The 21,616-nt window shown below is 43.2% G+C and overlaps 1 protein-coding gene across 4 annotated transcripts in view; it reads left to right on the top strand.

Moving 5' to 3' along the window:
• The window catches only part of FRMPD4 (FERM and PDZ domain containing 4), a 525,557-nt gene that overhangs the window by 485,312 nt on the left and 18,629 nt on the right, over nucleotides 1-21,616 (top strand). For all 4 annotated transcript variants that reach the window (XM_082375456.1, XM_082375459.1, XM_082375457.1 and 1 more), the window contains 5 exons: nucleotides 1,201-1,305; nucleotides 3,869-3,976; nucleotides 8,649-8,780; nucleotides 13,381-13,500; nucleotides 19,455-19,591. In XM_082375456.1, coding sequence (XP_082231582.1) covers nucleotides 1,201-1,305; nucleotides 3,869-3,976; nucleotides 8,649-8,780; nucleotides 13,381-13,500; nucleotides 19,455-19,591 — 602 coding nt within the window. The remainder of the gene's footprint in view (nucleotides 1-1,200; nucleotides 1,306-3,868; nucleotides 3,977-8,648; nucleotides 8,781-13,380; nucleotides 13,501-19,454; nucleotides 19,592-21,616) is intronic.

The raw sequence follows: 21,616 nt of genomic DNA on the forward strand, positions 1-21,616 counted from the left end.
CCTCTGTGTTGATTCTAGAGTCAATTACCAGAATTCTTTACACAACAGCCTCAATCTCTTAGAACTGTATACATTGAAAAACGTTAGGTTGAACCATGTGCCGTTTCCAATATTTGACCATTTTAATCTATAAAATTGCAGTTGTATGATTCAAGCTAAATATTTACCGCTATATTAGGTTCAGTAGAGAATGCAGTTCTTTCTCAGAATAAACAGATGGTGCCTGCAACATGGTAGGGAGCTCACCTACCACGTGAGTTCCCTTCCCCTCGGGCTTTGTTAAAACTATGCAATGAGGCTGATTCTCAGATGAAGGCAGTTGACCAAGATCACAGCCTCTAAGCAGGTTTTATCATTGTCCTTTCCATTTCTGAGGGAGACCAGCTGAATCCCTCAGCCCCTCTTTCCAATGAAAGACACTACAGAGGGCCTCTAAGATGAGGCAGAAGATGAAGTCGACCTTCTTTTTTCTTTTTGATATTATTTCCTATTTATTTATTTATTTTATTGAAGTATAGTCGATTTACAATGTTGTGTTAATTACTGCTGTACAGCAAAGTGATTCAGTTGAGTTTCACTTCTAAGTCAAGGTCTCCTCTCTACCTTTCACTTCTAAGTAAGGTCATAGGATCACAGGTTACCAGTAAGAGGCTGAAACTCAAGTTTTGGGCTCATAAAGCGTGGGAGCTTTGGCACGTGTGCGTGTGTGTACCCTTACCTGCTCACGTGCCCATATACCGTTAATGTGAATAACAGTAGGATTATCAATCATTTTAGAACTATCAGTGGCTCTTCTCCACCTTGTTAAAATACATAACTAATGAGCAACTTGTCATAAACCCAACATGAGATTTGGCTACCACCTCACCTTCTACATGGTACTCAAAGCTCTGTGTTGAAAGCAGGATTTATGTACTTCCACCACTGTCATTTTAAAAGGTCCTTGGAAATGTGCTCAGTAAGAACATGGAACATGCTGTTTATAGTTCTGGTCTGGTGGCTAAATCAAACTTACTGCTCGATGAACATAATAGGGTTTCAACTGCATCCATAATTTGTATTTAGTCCTTGAATTGGGCATGCACCAAACACTTTTTAGCAAAAATGTTAAATATCTGGGAGGATAAAGATGGAAAACAATTCTTACAAGGTTGGCCTTACATTACCAATAATCAGATCAAATGTTTTCTTATTTTCTAGTCTCCCAAATCAGCATTTATTAGTGCTGCAAAAAAGGCAAGGTTAAAGTCCAATCCAGTCAAAGTGCGATTCTCCGAGGAGGTCATCATCAACGGCCAAGTGTCGGTGAGTTGACAGACACCCGCTGGTGACTCAAAGAGAGGCCTTGAGGTAGGGACTTTGCACTAAGCAGAGCCAGTCGCCCCGCTGGAATGATCAGTTCAGAACTGGTTGTTGGATTTCACAGGGGTGTCGAATCTCAGGATTGTAGACGGCTTGAGAGATCGCCAGGCTGTGCCAGCTCTATTCCTTCTTACAAACCCAGAATACATAGTAGTCCGGTATTTCCTTGAATGCTTCCAGAGTTAGAGACTTCACTACTTTACAAAGGAGTTGGTTTGATTTGAGATCACCTGACATTGCCTTATGTTGAGTAGAATATGCCTCTTGGAAACTTTCACCTATTTCTCCCCATTCTGCCAACTACGCATTCTTCCATATGACAGCCCATTCTATATTTTGAGAAGGGTTTCCCCTGAGGTTTTCCTTATCCAAAATAAAATGTCTCTGTTCTTTCAACTAATCAAAATGGAAAGAAGTTAAAATGATGGGAAAAGTTTCCTATATGCAACCAGGAGTGAAGAAATACTGCCCAGACCTCCCTCCATAGGTCTTGATAGGAATCATGTTTACTCAGGCACATAATTGATCTTCAAAATGAATGATGCAAACATTGATAGGATGCTTATTTTCAATTTTTTCCCCAAAAATATAGCCTAGTATTTTTAGTTTTTAGAAAGCTACCGTCCAGGGTGCTCATATTTTTTGGACCTTTGAAATGCCGCCTTTTGTTGTCGAGGTTTTGTTGTTTAAATAAGCTCAAAGAGATAAAAATCTCATCCATGATATACTTGCTATGGGCCACAGACTCTTCCGTGAGGGTGGTCCTGGATTTGAAATTGAAGATAGAGGCCTGCATATCCTGGGCAAGGCACTCATGGTGCCAGGTGTCTTCTGGCCAAAACTTGCTGACCTGCGTCTGCCCCACTCGGAATCCAGGGGCTTAACTGGCCAATCTATCAAACTGTTGTGGTGTTTGTGGGATGGGGCCTCAGGCTGTCACTGTGCTGCCCCATGTACATTTTAGCTGTGGCCTTGTCCTCCCAGTGGCCATCTCCCACCCCATCCCCTCTGCCCCCTTTCACACCACGGTCTGTTCTGTTCCTCTCGGTGAATCCCCAGCACTCTGGATGCAGAGTTACCATAATTATCATTTCATAGCAAGACTGTCCCAGTTTAAGGCTGTTCGTTCCAGTCCCAGAGGAATGACTATGACACAGAGGGTCGTGGGAAACTTACCTCATCTTTTCTCAAGCTTCTGAGCATGAGATTGGGCAATCAGTTTATGCATCTTTAGAGAGAATATGATTCCAGGAGCTGCTGTGGCAGCTTCCCTTTGTCCCTGAATAAAAAGCAGCTGGTGTGTGGGGACAGCTCTGGGGGTCGATCATCTCCTGCAGCCTCCGTGGCCTCACCACAGGCCTGAGCGTGGCAGGGACATTCGGTCTGCTGTCTGCCCCTCAGCCTTTGTGACCGGCTTCCTTTCCAGTCTCCTCTTGCTTTTCTGAGTCATTGTGTGGCCTTCCTTCTGGACTTGGAGCCACTCTTACTCAGTGAATTGGGCAGCAGGAAAGTCGTGTGTGAAGCCCTCAGGAGTAGAGAGGAGGGGAGGGGAGTCAGAGAAAGAAACAGGAAGTGAAAGGCATGAGCCTGTCACGGACATACTTAGGGACTGAATTCTCATGGACCAACTGTAGGACGTTAGCAAATCTCTGGCCATCTCGTCTCAGTTTCCTCATCTGTAAAACAAGGGACTTACGCTTTCATGATTGCTGACTTCCCCTCCACTCCTGTGACTTCATGACCAACCACGTGTTCGTGGAACTCACCCAACTTGCCTTCCTGCTCCCCCTTTCATCTCTCCCTACTTCCAGTTAAAGAGAAAATTCAAAGGAATGTGTGTCTTTTGTTTACTTTTGGTTGCGCTTCAAGCATCTCTTTTTGACTTATTTTTAAGTTATGTGTTTGTTACAGACAGTGTTTTATTCTTTTAACACGCTAACCTGTTCCTCATATATCCCCTTGGAGTTTGAGGAACATCTCTAAATGGGTTAAAAATCATTTCACAAAATTACTTTAAACCTGAAGCTTGTTAATGTTTGTGATTCGTCATCATGACCCCTGCCGACAGGCATCATGTGAGACATCATCATTGCTGGTCCTCTTTCTGTTTAAGACACGCTGCTCTGCTAAAGTCTGGCCTTGTGGTCCCAAACATTGTGGTCTAATTACAAAGGTATTATTTCTGTCATTGCGTTTTCCAGTGGGAAACCTTGATTTAAATTTAAAAAAAAAAACTCATCTGATCAATCTTCTGACGGGAAAAGGTCTTTTAGTTGATTCAGCTGAGTTATTTGTAGCTAGAAGAGAAGAATTCTGCTGTGAACAGCTGAACTCAGATATCACCAAAGGGATACTTTGGTTGGCCTTAGGGAGTTTGATTTTTTATTTTTTTATGCTATGATTAGAATAAATTGCAGATATATGCTGCTTCTGCAAAGGGCAGAATCCTAATTCAACTGACTTACACCCCCTCTTCTTTTTTTTTTTTTTTTTTTTTGTTAAATAGGAAACTGTTAAGGATAATTCACTTCTTTTTATGCCAAATGTCCTGAAAGTCTATCTGGAAAATGGGCAGACCAAATCGTTTCGCTTTGACTGCACCACCTCCATAAAGGTAAGAGGACCCGCTGAACTGTGTACCTGGACACTGCCAGGTACGGCGTGGAAGTCCCACTGTGAGTCTTGTGCGGCTATACCTTCATTCAGAACTATCTGTTTACTTCTGAGATTTTTTTGGTTGTTTCCAAATAAGGTGTGTGAATACTTAAACACAAACCCAAACAAAAAATTTAAACTAACAAGATTCTGCTCTGTGTGTGTGCGTGTGTGTGTGTGTGTGTGTGTGTGTGTTGCAAAACAATATAATATGCTACCAGTCGTGAGATACTAGGGCTAGTCATTTTAATACAGCTGAAAATTAATTAAAATAGTGTGACTGTCACCAAGAAGGCTTGGCACCCTGCCCAAAGCCAGCATGATTTCTCAGCCATGGCAGCCACGGAGATGATTAAGATGTTAGATGTTAATTGAGTATCTGCTACTTTGGTGTCCAGCAAAAACAAGGGCTAGAATAATGTAAAGATAACATTTACTTTCAATTGCTCTAACCAGTTTCATGGAAATGATTCATAAAAAGGCAGAAATGAGGTGTACTTTTAGGAGGGGGGTGAAAAGGAAGAGTCACAAAGCAATCCTGTTATTTCAGAGCCACAGGTGAGTTCTCACCTGGTATAACAAAGCGTATGGGTTCTTTGCCCCCGTGTTTCCTTCCTGGGGAAGAAAAGTGCATATTCTCTATTTTACTGGACAAAGGTGTGTTCAGAAATTGATTGCGCCCTAATGTTCTATCAGCCTAAAATAGGCTTTCTTCAAATGGCACAATAAAAAGGGTTTTATTGAGGTTAAAAAAAAAAAGGGTACCTAGTGATGATCTGTACAATAATGTATCAAGAGAATATCAACTTTGTATTAAAAAACATCTACCAATAGTCAACCTCTAATTCTCATTTTTTAAAAATTAATCAGCATAGGCCTTATGAGTGGAATTATGTCCGCCAAGGCCAACTCGCTGTGCATTTTTATTGCCATGATACCACAAGCAGCTTGTTCTGAATTGCTTGAAACAGGTAGTGATTTAGCAGGTAATAGAGCAGACAATATTAGATTGATGAGGGAGCATTTAAATCATCCTTAAATCATTCCAGATGAAATATTAACTTCCTTTGTACAAGACTGCTAATTTTAAGTGGTGATGACTGAAAAAGCCCTTTTCCTTTAGTCCTACTCAAAATCAATTTATAGTGAGATGTTACTCCAAGTATTGATCAACTAACTTAGAGGTCGGCACACTTTTCCTGGAAAGGCCTGGAGAGTAAATATTTTAGGCTTTGTGGGCCATTTGCTCTCTGTTGCAACTACTCAACTCAGTTCTTGTCTCATGAAAGCAGCCGGAGACAGGTGGGTTCAGGAGGTCCTTAAGACCACCCTCAGCTTTAATAATTCACTCGAAGCACTCACAGAACGCAGCAAATTGGTATCCTTGCAGTTACAGTTTATTATGGCGAAGGGCTACGGATTAGAATCAACACGGGGAAAAGGCGCTCAGAGCGACGGAGAGCAGGCAGAGATCTCCCAGTCATCCCCCCCCCCCCCCCCCCCCCCCCGCCCCGGGAGTCATGCCGTCAGTGCTTATTTCTCCCAGCACTGATGTGTGACAGTGTGCACGGGGTACTGCCAACCAGGGAAGCTCGCCCGAGCCTTGGTGTCCAGAATTTTTATTGGGGGTTGTCCACTTAGACACAGCTGCCCACCTGTGTGGCTGACCTTAGCACCCTGGCCCTCCAGAGGTGAGCTGAGACCACGTGGTCCACGGTCCCCACCATGAATCCCATCGTTAGCGTAGACTATCCAGTGTAGCCCAAGACACCCTGCCCGCCACCCCCCCCCACCTCCCCCGCCCCCGACTCAGTGAACAAAGGCATATCAGGCAGGACACTCCAAGAGCTTAGAGGTTACCTCCCAAGAGCCAGGGGCAAAGAGGCAAACCTTTCTTCAGGCAAGACTCATCCTTTACTATACAGATAATATGTAAATGAATGGCCATGGCCAGATTTGAAACGATGGGGCCAGGCTCTAGTTTGACGACCCCTGACCTAACCCAAAAGAGCTACATTGTTTCAACTCCCTCTGATACTGTGGCTTGTTCTGTGATACCAACTGGTCAGAAAAGCTCCTTGCCATTGGAGCCCTTACCCATCTGAAGATATAGGTAAAGACTTGAATGCATTTCTTAACAGAAATAAATCTAAATTTAAAAGAGAGCCCTGTTGTTAATTCCCTCTGGCCTCTTTATTATAGGAACCCACCCCAGACTAAGTTTGATTTCCCTGAGGGTGGCAGATGACAATGAGAAGATGGGGAGCAATGCAAAGAGTTCACATCAAATTAAAGCTATCTTAGCTTGTGCCTAACAGCCTCATTATCACAGTAGATGCAGACTGGGTGGCGTAAAGTGGAAATAGTATAGGTATGAAAGGGATATGACGCTGTTTAATAAAAATTGCCAAAATTCTTGCTTACAGAGTCACAATAGGGAAACACTATTGCTATCACATGCCCTCCCTGGTGATTCAGGAGAATGTTTCATAAAATACGTGTTGCCACACAGAGGCTGGTTTTCTTTTCTCTTTTCTGGGTCTTGAGCAAAAATTATGAAACAGAATCTTTTTATGAAATTCAGTATAGTCACGGAATTTCTGTTGAATGATTTTTTCGGTGGTGGGTAGGTATAGGGATCTTTGTTTTAAAGGAGCCAGAAGAAATTGAAAATGGTCCACGGGGAAGAATCAAAACCCCAGAAAGAGCAATTAGAAAAAAACTTCTACGTATGGCGGGGTTTCTCTCCCTTGACATTGTCGATCCTTTGGACCAGAAAATGCCTTGATGTCGGTAGCACCCCCAGCCCTGTAGTGACAACCAAAAGCGTCTCCAGAAATCGCCAAATGTTGCTCTGTGGGATTTTAGCGTCTGAGTATTAATTATCCTTGAAGAGAGATCATTTCCTAGTTTTCAAGTACATGAAAAAGTAATGGTTGACGATGTTTGTTTACATTGCAGTCCACTCGTGCTTGTGTATAGAACAACTTTCTGGTCATAAATGTTTAATCCTGTGAAGGATTGCTGACAAAGCTTGCTCATTCTACCTTCCCCGGAGACTTAAAATAAAAGCTAATATATGTATATCATCATTGTCGACAAAAATAATCCATAAACAATCAATAATAAGAATAGAAAAGAGTTTTATTTCAGCCAAACTGAGGACTATAGCCTGGAAGCCAGCTTCCCAGATTACTCTGAGAAACTGCTCCAGAAAAGCATGGTTTTCGAGCACAGTTTTATATCTTGTCAGAAAAAAAGGACATTAAACAAGTAAGGAATACATTTCTTCAGGATTTCAAAAAAACTAGACCAGCATGTACACAGCAAGTCAGTATGACCTTGGCACCTGGGAAGGGAGTCTTATCATCGAAGCAGGACCGGCATTGGTGTCCCAGGAAGGGAGCCATTTAATCTTTATTTTTAACGTGGACATTCTTGACTTCTGGTCAGTGTGCCCTTTTCTTTAATAAGGCAGATGTGCAATGTTTGATAGGCCACAAACAGACTGTTCAAATTAGCATAAAATTCAAGTTAACTTGGGGCTTCCCTGGTGGCACAGTGGGTAAGACTCCGGGCTCCCAATGCAGGGAGCCCGGGTTTCATCCCTGGTCGGGGAACTAGATCCCACATGCATTGCGCAACTATGAGCCCGTATGCCACAACTAAGACCTGGTGCAGCCAAAAAAAAAAAAAAAAATTCAAGTTAACTCATGCATAAGTCAGAATGACTTCCCCATACCTCATTATGTGAAAATTTCTTTTATCAATATGGTGCCCTAACTGTGTGCCAAGCAGTGCTGTAATAAATGCTGTCTGTGTATGAACTCATTTAGTCCTGGTATCTATTCTGAGGCAGGTATTATTATTATCCCCGGTTGACAGGGACACTAAGGTCCCTAGAAGTTAAGTAACCTGCCTTAAGCTACCAGCTAATACAAAGTAGAGCCAGGGCAGAAACCAGACTGTTTCCAGAGCCCACGTTCCTCACCGCTACCACGTGCTCTTACAGAGGGGTAGGCGAGGGGTCGGCAAACTTTTTCTGTAAAGGGCCAGATAGCAGATAGAATAATTTAGGCATCACAGGCCACACAGCCTCCATTGCCACCAAGTTCAGGTCCGCGCATGCAGAGCACGAAAGCAGCCAATACATAAACAGATGAGCAAGACCGGGTTCCAATAAAACTTATTTTACAAAAACAGGCGGTGGACTGGATTTGGCATGCAGGCCGAGCCCTGGGGTAGACCACTTTCAGAGGTGGTTTAATTGCCACCCCATTTAGAAGGAGGGGAACTGAGCCGACTACACTGCACAATCTGTTGCTAGCTCTATAAAGTGATTCGGTTACATATATATTCAGACTCTTTTCCCTTATAGGTTATTACAAAATATTGAGTATAGTTCCCTGTGCTATACAGTAGGTCCTTGTTGGTTATTTTATACATAGTGGTGTGTGTATGTTAATCCCAAACTCTTCATTTATCCCTCCCCTCTTTCCCTTTTGATAACCATAAGTTTGTTTTCTATGTCTGTGGGTCCATTTCTGTTTTGTATATAAGTTCATTTATATATGGAATCTACAAAAGGGCTGCCTTGATTTTGATCGCATCTTGTCTGTTTCCTCTGTAAGGATGTCATCCTAACCCTTCAAGAGAAACTCTCCATCAAAGGCATCGAACACTTCTCCCTCATGCTGGAGCAGAGGATGGAAGGGGCCGGAACGAAGCTGCTCTTGCTGCATGAACAGGAGACCCTAACTCAGGTGTGTGAATTATGCCCCCAGTGCCCGTGCCGCCCCTGGGAGCAGAGGCTGCCCTGCCCGGAGCTCCCCTGTCCTTGAATCCTTTAAATACCTTCCCCGCAGCCCTGGGCAGCCCCACTATAGGAAGCACTGGCATTCACAACGGATTTGACACCTCAAGGTGATGTTTCCCTTTTGTCAATTTTTCATAGACTGTCAGTTGATCTCACAAACAGAATTGTCAAAGACTCAGCAGTGACTCATTGGGGATATGGCTCTGCAGAATTATATTTTATGTTATGGTAATGACTTGTTCACCTGTTTTGATAGTTGATCTCTAGAAACTATTAAAAAGAAATGCTTTCTGCGATTATTTAAATTAAGCCAAAATCATATTTCGTTCTTTTAAGTTCCGGGTACCTACCTCAGACTGTTTTTGGAAGCCTGAAATCCCTGCCCCATTGTGCCCACTGTAAATATGTGGCCCACCAATGTGTCCCAGCTCCTGGTCACCAAGATGCCACCCCCATCTGTTCTCTGGGGAGACAAGCGGGTTGCTTGGCTGCTGAATTCAGCACAGCGCCCTGACTTTCCTTGTGATTCCACACAAGCAGGGTCTTTGTTGGATGTATAAGGGATTTCAACAAATTCCTCTTATGTAGGAGAGTTCACTGAAGAGGGGACGTTATGGAGGGGGGCGTGAGGGGACACCGGGAGGAGAGGCAGGGAGTCGAGTCACCCCCAGACGGATGGAGTAGCAGAAAGTGTCATCACGCTCAATTGCCTTTTGGTTGTCGCACAGTTAAAAGCTACACTCAGGTCCCACAGATATCCCTGCCTCTCTCAATTTAGTAAAACTGGATGCAATGAATTCGTTACAAAGTTATCATTTGTGTTCATTTATATTCCTCTCTCTAAACTTGACCTTTTATTTTTATCATGTTTAAATCTACCTCTGGATATTTTAAATCACATCTAATTGTTTATTATTTTAACCTGTGCCAAAACACGCTTGGAAACAGATGAGTTGTTTATTCTTTGTTATAGGGGAACAACCCCTGATACACAGAATCCCGCATGTGAACGGTCAGTGTTTGGCTCTGAGTTCCTCCAGAAGCCAACCTTGAGACAAGGATTTGGATGTCAGTGGTTTATTTGGGAGGCGATATCGGGAAATACTGGGAGAGCAATGGGAGGGGAAATGGGAAAATGGGGACGCCAATAAAGAGTGTGTAATCAAGCCAGTTTCCACTGTGGGCACGTGGAGCGCAATCCTGCTGCGGACACAGGGAACCAGCAGAGAACGTGCCTCCGAGGTACCCCACCCGAGGGGCGAGGGGGCTGGGGCTTTGTACGCTAACATCCCGTGCATAGTTGGGGGTGGGCTGCTCCTAAGGACAGCTGCTCCCTGGCTGTGCTGGGTTGCCCTGTGCTGGCAGATGGTCACAGGTGTCTGCAGTAAACAGCCTTCAGCTTGGAGCAGTAAATGCCAGGGGGATGTGGGCAGACAGCCAGTTACTATGAGTCTAATGAAACCACCCACAACTTTTTGATATTTCTATTTCTACTTTCGCCCTGAACTTCTACCTACCACCCAGCCTTTATGGGAAAGCTTCATGCTGATTTAGCTGGACAGAGGTTCTTTCAAAGTCTCTTCTGATGCTAGGTAACCATAACTTCTCATTCCGGATTGATTTCCAAGTTTTAGACTTCTTTTAAAACATTAGAGGAGGAGTTTCAACCCCCGGCTTTCTCTTCCATCAGGACTTTTGGCGCTGGCCACCCTCCTACTCTCGGGCAGCAAGGTCAAAACTCCTTTTCCCTAAGGGCCAAGAATAAAGCGCAGGTCTTTTTGCTTTACCTCCTCCGTTATCTCCTAATCAGAGCTTAATTTACCCTCCCCTACTGGCCTTTTTAATTAGCGTGCTGGCGAAGCCGACCTGCAATACTTTTCCCAGGAAACCCTGGCTACAGGCTCCTGCTGCAAAGCCTGCCGGGAGTTGTAGTCCCTCGGGTCCAGGCCACGCGTGGGAATGCGTGGGGCTGGGTGAGGCGGGGGGACGGGGGCTGGGTGCGGTAGGACTCATAAAGGGCCGAAAATAAATGTAATGATGCCTTCAAAAAAAAAAAATTAGAGGGATTCCCTGGCAGTCCAGTGGTTAGGACTCAGCGCTTTTACTGCAGTGGCCCGGCTTCAATCCCTGGTCAGGGAACCGGGGCGGCTTCACCAAAAAAAACCCAAAAAACAAAACAAAACAAAAAACTTAGAAGGAAACAAAAAGCCTCTAACAGTGCTTCTTCCCTTATCTTTCTAGAAGAGGCTTTGTTTTCTCTTTAATCAGAACTACAAGCAAAGTGCTAAAACTCAAGTATTATCTCTAGAAAACTGATTGTTTAAATATCCCGAAACAAACCAGCTATCTGCCTTTGAATTCAACACATATGAAAAATTTGACCCATGAAATATAAGCTTGATAGAATTGGGGAGTAAGTATAAGGAATTTGTCCAATAACAAAAATTATTTTAAAACATTTAACTGTGATGAAAACCCCCAAGGAACTTTTAAGCGACTCTACCTGAATTTCTGGCAGTTTGACACTAAACTTCTGTCTAGAAAGTAACATTGTTGTTACATACTACTTAAAGTTTCCAAGAAATTGTTTTGTTGCTTGTTTTAGAGACTGTAATTCTCCTGGACTGCCATTTCTAATGAGTCTAAAGCACGTTTTTGCATTACATTAATTTATTTCCCAAAACTAGTGTAACCTACTAATGATAAAAATAAACTCAAGGAGGCTTATGGAAAATTCAGGACAGATTCTAACCTGTAATTAAAGGAGCTGGAGACATGATGATCTCTGACTTTCTGACATCAGACAGGACCTTCTGACAAAACACCATTATGTCACTGTGACACTCAACAGCAGCCCTGCCAGCACCCCAGGTCTCTTAGAGCCCCGCATCCTTCTTCCTGGTTTGCTTTACCATCAGCCAGTGATGAGCAGCCCGGATCCCATGGGCTCCTGACTTCACTCAGCTTTGCAATCCTGCCCACAGCCAGAAAGCTGGTTCAGTGTTACTGCTTCTCAGGATGCCCAGTATACCTTTAAACGTGGGATGTGTAGTCCCCTTGAAATTCTTCTATATAACAAAGTTAGCAATGGGAACTCTCAGAATGTGTGTGTGTGCATGCGCACTCGGATAACTCAGTAAAGCTATTACTATTTTATTTTGATTATTATTATTATTATTTTTGACTGTACTGCGTGGCTTGTGGGATCTCAGTTCCCTAACCAGGGATTGAACCCGGGCCACAGCAGTGAGAGCCCAGGATCCTAACCACAAGGCCACCAGGCAACTCCCTATTTTGAACTTTTAAATTGCAGTTCACAAACATTTTTATTTTGCCAGGTTTGTCCCCTGCATAAAAGTAGTTACAAGTACATGAAACTGCATGCAAGCGCATTAAAAAGTACATCCAAGTGCACAAAACTACAAGTAGAACAACTGTGTGGGTTCCTGCTGCAGGGTTTTAGTTTCATCGCACTGACCTCTTTAAGGGAAATTGAAGCGCTTTTACCTTCTTTCTTTTTTTAATCTTTTTTTGTTTGTTTTTTTTTTACTTTTTTTCACTTTTTTTCTTTTACCTTCTTTCTTGAAGTCCAGTGTCTTTCATTCATTCAGCTGTGTATGAAGCACCTACCGTTCATTGATCGATTCCTTTTTGTTGCAAAAAGAATTAAGAAACTAAGACCTAGTAGTTGGCACATACCGTGCTGGGGAAAAGGAAAGCAACTCAAAATGATCCATGGTCCTTAACCCTGAAGGACCCGTGGTGTATTCTAAGCCCCTTTGAACAATTTGGACAAATCATGATAGCAGAAGTTTGGGTACTTTGGAAACCTGTGGACTCCAAATTTAGTGAACGGGCCAGAACTTCTGTCCTCCTGCTTTCCAGTTGGATGTCATCCAAGTTGCCACTGTCGTGCTTTCATTGCTACCGTCCTTCTGGAGTCTAATTGAGGAAAAAACCCACAGTAGTGTTACACAGTAATAAACTGTAGTGGCCAGTCTCTGCGCTCCTACCCCCGGGTCCCCTTCTGCGCCCCCTACCCCCAGCCTCGCTTGAGTGTGTGACTGTCACAACAGCCAGCATCTGCAGATCTTCTTCAGAGGACCGCCCTCAGACTGCTGGTGCCCATCCTGTCCGTACCTGGAAATTCACATCCCCCTGGGACAGCCCGAAACCAGTGACTTACCTGTGATCCCAGAGGCTCCGTGGTGTAAGTTTCCCACCAGAGTCTCCCTCAGGACAGCCTGTAGCCACCCCTGCTGGGCTGACCTGAGCAGGTTCCTCTCCTGTCTGACCTGCTTCGCTCCCTCACTGGCCTCTCCTGGGAGCAGTTGCTTATTGAAGTCCCTCATTTCCGGGACTGCTTTGGGGGAACGTGACCTGGGTCACAGGTATGGGCAGTGTTCAGGAAATGAGTATGTATGACAAGTACTAAAAGAACCTCAACCGCTTCCTTCCTCAGTGTCCAAAGAAAGCTGCCTTTGCTTCTGCCCCTCAGCCCTTTCTGCCAGCACTGAAGGATTCTTGTCATTGGTCTGCTCCTCTAGGTGACCCAGAGGCCCAGCTCGCATAAGATGAGATGTCTTTTCCGAATTAGCTTCGTCCCAAAGGATCCAATTGACCTTTTAAGGCGAGACCCAGTTGCTTTCGAGTATCTGTATGTTCAGGTACGTGAGAACCAGGGCACGTTTCATATTAACACCGTGGGATGGATTAACTGTGGGGTTCTCCCCCCTGAATTCTTTCGTTTGGGATCTTCTCTCTCTTCGTCCCTCACCCCAAGCTCAGTGTATTATTAAAGGATTCCATGGTGCTTTTTTCTTATTGGACTATAGTTGATTTACAATATCATGTTAGTTTCAGGTGTACAGCACAGCAATTCAGTTATACATACATACATATACATATATTCTTCAGATTCTCTTTCCCTATAGGTGATTACAAAATATTGAGTGAGGTTCCATGGTGCTTTTTAAATTTTCAGTTTTGATTTTGAAATAATTTCAGCCTTATGAAAAAGATTCAAGAGTAGTAAATGACCTCTTTGATATCCTTTACCCAGATTCACCAGTTGTTACCATTTTACTACATTTACCCTATCTTTAGCATGTGCACACGTCCTCCCCTTCCCCCGTCACACACGATTTTTTTCCTAAACCATATGAATGTCAGGTACCAAAACCATGCTCATTTACCCCGAAATACGTCAGTATATTTTCTAGTAATGAGAACATTTTCTAATATAATCATTATACAATTAACCAAATCAGGATATTTAACACTGATCCATTTCCATTATTGGATCTACAGCCTGTATCCAAATTTTGCCCATTGTCCCAAAAAGGTCCTTTATATCAATTTTTCCTAGGATAGGATCCACCCCAGGATCTCATTTTGCATTTAGTTGGCATGTCACTTTAGTCTTCTTCAGTCTGGAGCATGCCTCAGCCTTTCTTTGACTTTCACAACCTTGACAGTTTTGCGGAGTGCTGATCAGTTATTTTGTAGAAACCTCTCGATTTGGGTTTCTCTGGGGTTTTCTCATGATCAGATTGAGGCTCTGCATTGGGGGCAGAACAACAACATGAATGACTCCATGCCCTCCTTAGTGCATCGTATCAGGAGGCATGTGATGTCATTTTGTCCCCTTCGTGGTAAGGTTCACGCTGACTCTTGTCAACATTCATATTAATTGATGTTCTCCAGAAGTTACCACTTTTCCTTTTATAGTTAATAAGTAATTTGTGGAAAGTCACTTTGCAACTCTCATTATCCTTTTACCTGTTCATTTTAGTATTCGTTGATGATTCTTGCCCAAATATTATTGCGATGGTTGAAAATGATGATTTGTCTAATTCCGTTATTTCTTCTTCAGTTATTTGTTGGCATTCTCCTGTAAGAAAGAGTTTTCCCTTCTCCTTTATTTACTTATTTTGTTCATTCATTTATTTGGTGCTTAGATTGTTCTGAAATATCATGATATTCATTGTAATGGAATTGTTCATTTCAAGGCAGTAAAACTTTAAGAAGATATAGCTTTTTGCAGACTGTCTATATCTGATTCTGGGATATAATTTTCAAAAAACAAGACTTCCAGAAATGAGACTCTTTGCTGTTTATCCCAAAGGGAATTTATCTGCTTGATATTTAGGCGATATTCCTATATTTCTCTATAACTGCTTCCCATTACTCTTACTTAAATTCCCAATATAATCACATTAAACAGTAAGAACCCACTTACCTAATGCTTAAGCATCTACATTAGAATTACTCAAAGAGGTTGTAAACCTTAATGTAACCTTCCACCGCAAAGAAAGGAGAAAACGCAAGAGTGAGGCCAAAAACAATGCTCTCTTTGGCTGGGGGATATCTGTATAAGCCAAAGGTTGCTGGAGCCCTAAGTAAGAAATAAAAAGCAAAGAACGTAGGAAAAAGAAAAATAAAAGAAACATTTGTTAACTCTGGGTAGTTGATATACTGGTATTTGTTTTACTATTCTCAGTATTTTTCTTGTATATTTCAAAGCTTTTGTAATCTTTAAAAAGTTGGGTGTGAAAAGAAAACAGATAGAAGATGGCAGAGAGATGTAGACAAGATAGATGTCAGAAATTAGGAACAGTGACATAAATTAAATGGCAATAAGCCCTGGAGAACAGAAATTAAGTGGGAGGAGAAAGAAGCAGAACATACTAGAACATTCCAGCAGATGGGGGCACTCAGGGAAAGGCCTGTTAAATGTTCCCCACCTCAGTGGTCTTTGGAGGAGACTGTGGTGTGGTATTTACAGCTCAGAAGGATGATTACTGTTTATGAAGATAACCCGGAGTCATCAGAAAAAGGCAAATTCTGCTCCATATACCCTGTTTATCAAATAAAGAAATGTGCAGTGCACTTCACTCCATTTTCTACCCAGAACAATGAACTTAAATGTTAAACTTTGGTTACCTGGGTTACAACATCCCCTCTTCCCCAGAGGCCAGGTAACCCAGATCTGACTGCACGGGACAGCTTGATTCTCAGCTGATCTATTACTGCATCTTCCCATATTCCTTCTGAGAACCAGCTCGGGGCTCTGCCACGGCAACTCATGTCACGTGCTATGTTTTTAGCTTGTTAGTTGCAAATAAGTAGTTACAGGTGCCGATCAGTACGTGGCTGTAGAACGTGAGATGCATTCAGTTGTCATTCTCTATAATTATATACTCATCCCATTAACAAGATGATGCTTTAAAGCCATTTACTTGGCTTCTGTTTGCAACATCACAAGTCCATTGCATTTCTAAAAGAAGAGCCCGGTTGTGTTTGTCTTGGCGAGGGGAGAGCTTTTAAGTAGCCCAGAAGTACTGCTAAGCACTTAAGGTGTTTGCTCAAATCTAATGCAGTTCATGGGAATCTTTCTTATTCAAAAGACACATCTTTTCTACCTGTGGGACTGTCCTGAGAACAGGAAAACCTGTCTGGGGCTCTTGCCCTGGGACTAGCTGAAGACCGAAGACACTTCCGCTTTCCCCCCTTGGGTGTTGCACAGGTGGTGGATTAGCTATCCCTTCAAGGAGTAGCCAGCGCTGGGGGGGGAAGGGGGGAGCCATGTTATGGTGGGCGATAGAGGCCAAAATTAATCTACCATCATCTCATATATCCTCCACTGAGAATAGGAAATGAAAATTTCTTGGACTCAGACCCTCTGTTTCAAAATGCCTTGTATCACAGAACGTGCAGTATGTCTAAAATTACATATCTGTGTAGCATCTGTCAGTGGGCCTGCGAATGGTGCTGTGTCCGAGTGTTGATTTTAAGGTACTAAAAAGATGCAATAAAATTAGCCTAGAGAACAAGAGAGGAAACAGAAACAATGTCTATCATGTTACACAGACAAAAATCAATTCAGCCTAGTGGGCTCTTAATGAGGGCAGTGGCCATTAACAAGCCATGACAATGACCACAGAGGTTTCGATAGTGATAATATATAAGAATCTCCTAGCCATTAATGGACCATGAGGTATTTTACAGATTTCAGCATATGTAATAACAGTAAACCCTAATAATCCAGACTGTTCTATTTCATAATTATAATAAGCTATGCTGACATTTAGCTGTCCACTGTCTATTAAAACAAAGATGGTTAAACCAATTGGTAAACAGGATGATAAGGCTACAAAATGTTTTCAAACACTTTAGCAGTATTGGTTTCCTTTTTAATATCTCACATGTTCATTATAAATGAACTTTTGTAGATCTAAAGCGGAGTCTGTCGAGACCTCTGTTTAGCAAAACAATGACCGCCATTTGTGTGTATAACTATATTTTAAATAATGTACTTGAGAGTAATAAATGCATAATTTGTACCAAAAATATGTATAAGTCAGACATCACACTAGTTCTCCGGGATCAGTCTGAACTAATTATATAATGTAATTAAGTGACTAATCACCTTGACAAAAGAATCCACTCAGAAGTCTGGTTAAATACAGGGTATAACAGGAGTGGGAAAAAACAACCGCAGTCACAACTCAGAGGACAAGTGATAGTGATGACTCACCTTTATAAAGCACATTCCATTTTATGAAACATCCTTGCAGGTATGCTAGCAATCTTGAGAGTTAGCTGTTGTTAGCCCATTTTTTTTTCAGATAAGAAAACTGAGACTCGAGAGATGAAGTGCCACATCCAAGGTCAGTTGATTGGTAGTTGACAGAGCCTAGGATCCAACTTGGAGCTTTTGTCTCTAAATTCTATGCTAAAATCCTGTTTCAAATCTGTCATGCAGTAGCAGTCCTAGAAGAAAGTGATCTATCAAAATGGTTTTATCAAAAAACTGGTTCTTCGAGTGCGTGTTATGGCCTGGCACTTTGCCAAGAGACTTGCTCACCCGCATCCCTCACGAGACTATAAAATGACCCTATCTGGACCCTCAAACCCCTGGTATCCCATTGTGGACAACCCTGGGCTCTTGGAAATAACTGAAGACTAGCAAATAAATAAATCCAAGACTAGCAAAACAAAATGGCAGCTTCCCTCAGAGCCACCCTGTCTCCTGCCTCTAATCAGACCCACTTCCAACAGGAGTACAGTGCAATCCAGATAGATGTGGGATTTTAAGGAAAAGCGAAGGTGGAAAACCATGTGAAGGATGGAGGGAAGGGAATGTGGCTTCACTTTTGGGGGTGAGGGGTGGGCTGCGAGGCAGGCACCCAGAGCGGGCAGGTAGGGTCCCAGGGGGACGTATCCGAAGGGCAAATACTGTATGCAGAAACCGTATGGGGTACGTGTTCCCATTTAGTAGAATCAATACATGAAGTGGTCGTAAAGGTACTTATCTCAGAAAGGAGCCAAACAAATCCTGATACAGTTTTTCATTTGAAATCTTTTGGGGACAAGGCAGAGAATAAAGAAGGGAGAAAGAGGCTAAATATATCTTCTGGCCCAAGAGCCTAGTTTCCAATAACGAAAATAAGTAAACACACATGCAGAATATACTTAAGCAGCACCGTGCTTCCCATCAACGTTCGGCTCAGTGTTTGCTCCGTGCAGGAGTGAGAATGGCGCCCTCAGACCCTTCACTTGTGGTCCTGGAGGGCTTGACACGTTACAATACCCTCTCAGCCCCTCTTCAATCTGATGCTCACCCCAAACCCTGTGAGGTAGGTGTCACCCTTTTACACGTGAACAAACTAAAGCCGAGAGACTCCCTCAAAGTCTCAGTGGGGGCAGTCACCACTGGAACGGACTGACGATTTCAAGAGCCACCCTCCACTGAGTGCACCAAGGCGCTGTGACAAAGCGTGCATCTCACCTCATCCTCACCACCCTGTCCACTCCGGCCAAGTCGTTGGTATGAATCCCCATTGCACAGATGAGTAAACTGAGGCTGCAAGAGCGAAGTAAACTGCTTGAAGGTTATGCACAGAGGTAGCCATTGGTAAAGCCAGGACCCCGAGGCAGGTGTAGGTCCAGAGCTGCTGCTTTCCATCACCTTGCTCATTCTTCCTCCCCGAAGCCACTCTGGATGATAGCAAGAGGGTGACATTGATGATGACAGCTCTAAACATGTGTGAGCGCTTCCAGTTTACCAGATGGAATTCTGAGGGCTTGTTAACTCATTTAATCCTTGTCACAACCCTGCGAATGGGAAGTATTATCCCCAACTTACAGAAGGGGAAACCGAGGCACAGAACAATTAAGGGCCTTGCCCAAGGTCACATGATGTAAGTAGAGAAAGAGGATTCTTTCCTCTTAAAGTGGAAATAGAGGATTGGAACCCAGGATTCCAATCCCGGCAGCCTAGCTACAGAAGCCACATCATGCTACTAGAGCTTCACGTGTTCAGTCGTGGCACCTGTGTTTGGAAATTCCATTCCTAATTTCCTCATTATTTTTACAAAAAGCTAAATATTTAAATAGCAGCTCGCTCGTGATGAATGTTAAACGTTTGTGTGGTCTCTGTGTTTGTGCCTGCACTTAAATACTGACTCGGTTCTAAGCAGCGGTGAAAATGTTTCCACATTTAGCCCCTTGCCTTGGAAGTGAAGGTGGGACAGTGGGGAAACGCCTGTCACCTGTCCCTCTAAGGCAACGCAGTGCATCCTTTGACAAGCTGCGCCCTCTGCTGGTCTCTTTTCAGAGTTGTAACGATGTCGTTCAGGAGCGGTTTGGGCCGGAGCTGAAATATGACATCGCCCTGCGGCTGGCGGCGTTGCAAATGTACATTGCAACCGTGACCACCAAGCAAACGCAGAAAATCTCCCTCAAGTACATTGAGTAAGTGTTGACTCTTGGAGCCATTTCGGAGACAAAGATGCTGCCTCCTTAATGCCTAAGGGTATTTTTGATGTGTGTGTCTATTTCCAAAATTGATGTTGTTTGTGGCAGAGCATTTGTTAACCAGAGGCAAAATATATGAATATTCTGTTCATTTTCGGTGGAAGAGACCATTTCTTACATAGTCCACTTTTAGAGAATTGTGGTTAAATTGAGGGTCACATTTAAAATGAAGCATACATTTTTAAATTCCTAAATGAACTTGGTTCTAAACCAAGCTTTGGTCTCGGCACTCTTCAGACGTTAAGCTGTTTGATTCCCAAAACCTCCCTATGAAATCAGTAGGATTGACAGATGAGCAAGCCGAGGCACAGACGGTTAAATAACTTGCCTAAGTCACACTGGCTATTAACTAGAGGGGGTAGGATTCGAACACAGGCGGTGGGACTCCACATCGGGCTATAGTTTGTGTGATCATTTGAAGACCTGTGTTTAGAAAATGGTGTGCATAACCACAGATTACTTTTAGACGATCAAAATGCAGTATAAAAAGTAATTCTTTGAGTCCTAATCAGGAAGGATGGTAGTAGTAATAAAGAACTATGACAGCGTGGGAAAGGATGCCACACAAACTTTGTTTCATGAATCAAATGCTGTTTGGAAAATAAATGCCTTCTCTTGCTGAATATGGCATTTACAACAGCAGTGTACTACCTCTTTAGCCGGAAAAGATCCCCTCTTCTTAGAAAAAAGCAGTTTATGTTGCCTTCAGTTGACGAGCTTATATAAGAGTCATCCTTTAAAAGAGAACCCTCTATCTCCCAGTCTGTATGCTTCCTGCTGGAAGGTGATCCAGTAGCCTAAAGCAGCCACCATTTTTTTAATCCTGGCAGCTCTAATGCTAAGAAAAAAAGAATACTCATGTTTCAAAGTTTATGGTGGGGCTGAACATGTAACACTACAGACCTTAGCGTCTGCTCCGTCTCCACCTCCAAGTGGCGTATGGCTGATTGAAACTCCACATCCCACAGAAGCTTCCCATGGGCTGCCTGTAAAGCCTTTCTGGGTTCCACAGCGCCAGGTCGACCCCCACGGAGTAAAATGGCTTCTTCTCAATGGGTTTGCGAGCCTGCGTTTGGGAAGATGAGAGCTCCAGGTTTGCGAGCCTGCGTTTGGGAAGATGAGAAGATGGGAAGATGAGAGCTCCAGGTTGCTGACTCCCAGCGCCCCTGATCTTGCCACCCTCGGTTCTCCTGTCACTGCCTAGGGACAGATCCTTGTGTGCAGCTTGAGAACCCCAGGCCTTCCAATCTCAGTCCACTCCTTTTTGCAGATGGTTTGTCTCTTCCTCTCTTGCCACACATGCCAGGACTGGAGCCCGAGAGAGATTCGGCTCACAAAGAGGTCTCGCGCTTGAGTGGATCCAGTCACACCCTCATCCGTTCCCCTTTCTGAGGTTCTTAGGAACAGATGAAACTGGATCCCACTTGAAAAGGTGGCCTGCACAACTTGAGATGATTTTCAGACAACCAAAATGCATTTCTGTTCCTACTTTCTGTACCCACATTTTACCAGGTTGAGCATGGTACAATCAAAAACTTCCAGAGATAACTAACTTGCCTAAGAACCTTGCAGAGTCTATGATGATTAATTAATGTTCTCATTCATTCATTCATTCACCCAACAAATGTTCATTGAGCATTTTATGTGATACAGTAATTCCCCTACATGCGAATGAGTTCCGTTCCGAGAGCGCATTGGTAAGTCCAGTTTGTTCCTAAGTCCAACAAAGTTAGGCTAGGTACCCAACTAACATAATCGGCTATATAGTACTGTATTATAATAGGCTTATAATACTTTTCACACAAACAATACATAAAAAACAAACAAACACAAACACAAAAATAAGGACTACATTTTTAATCTTACAGTACAGTACCTTGAAAAGTACAGTAGTACAGTACAACAGCTGGCGTACTTTTGGGGCTGGCCTCTAGTGAACAGGCAAGAAGAGTTACTGACTGG

The sequence above is a fragment of the Balaenoptera borealis genome (genome assembly GCF_965194805.1).
Source record: "Balaenoptera borealis genome assembly, chromosome: X".
Classification (NCBI taxonomy): Eukaryota; Metazoa; Chordata; class Mammalia; order Artiodactyla; family Balaenopteridae; genus Balaenoptera; species Balaenoptera borealis.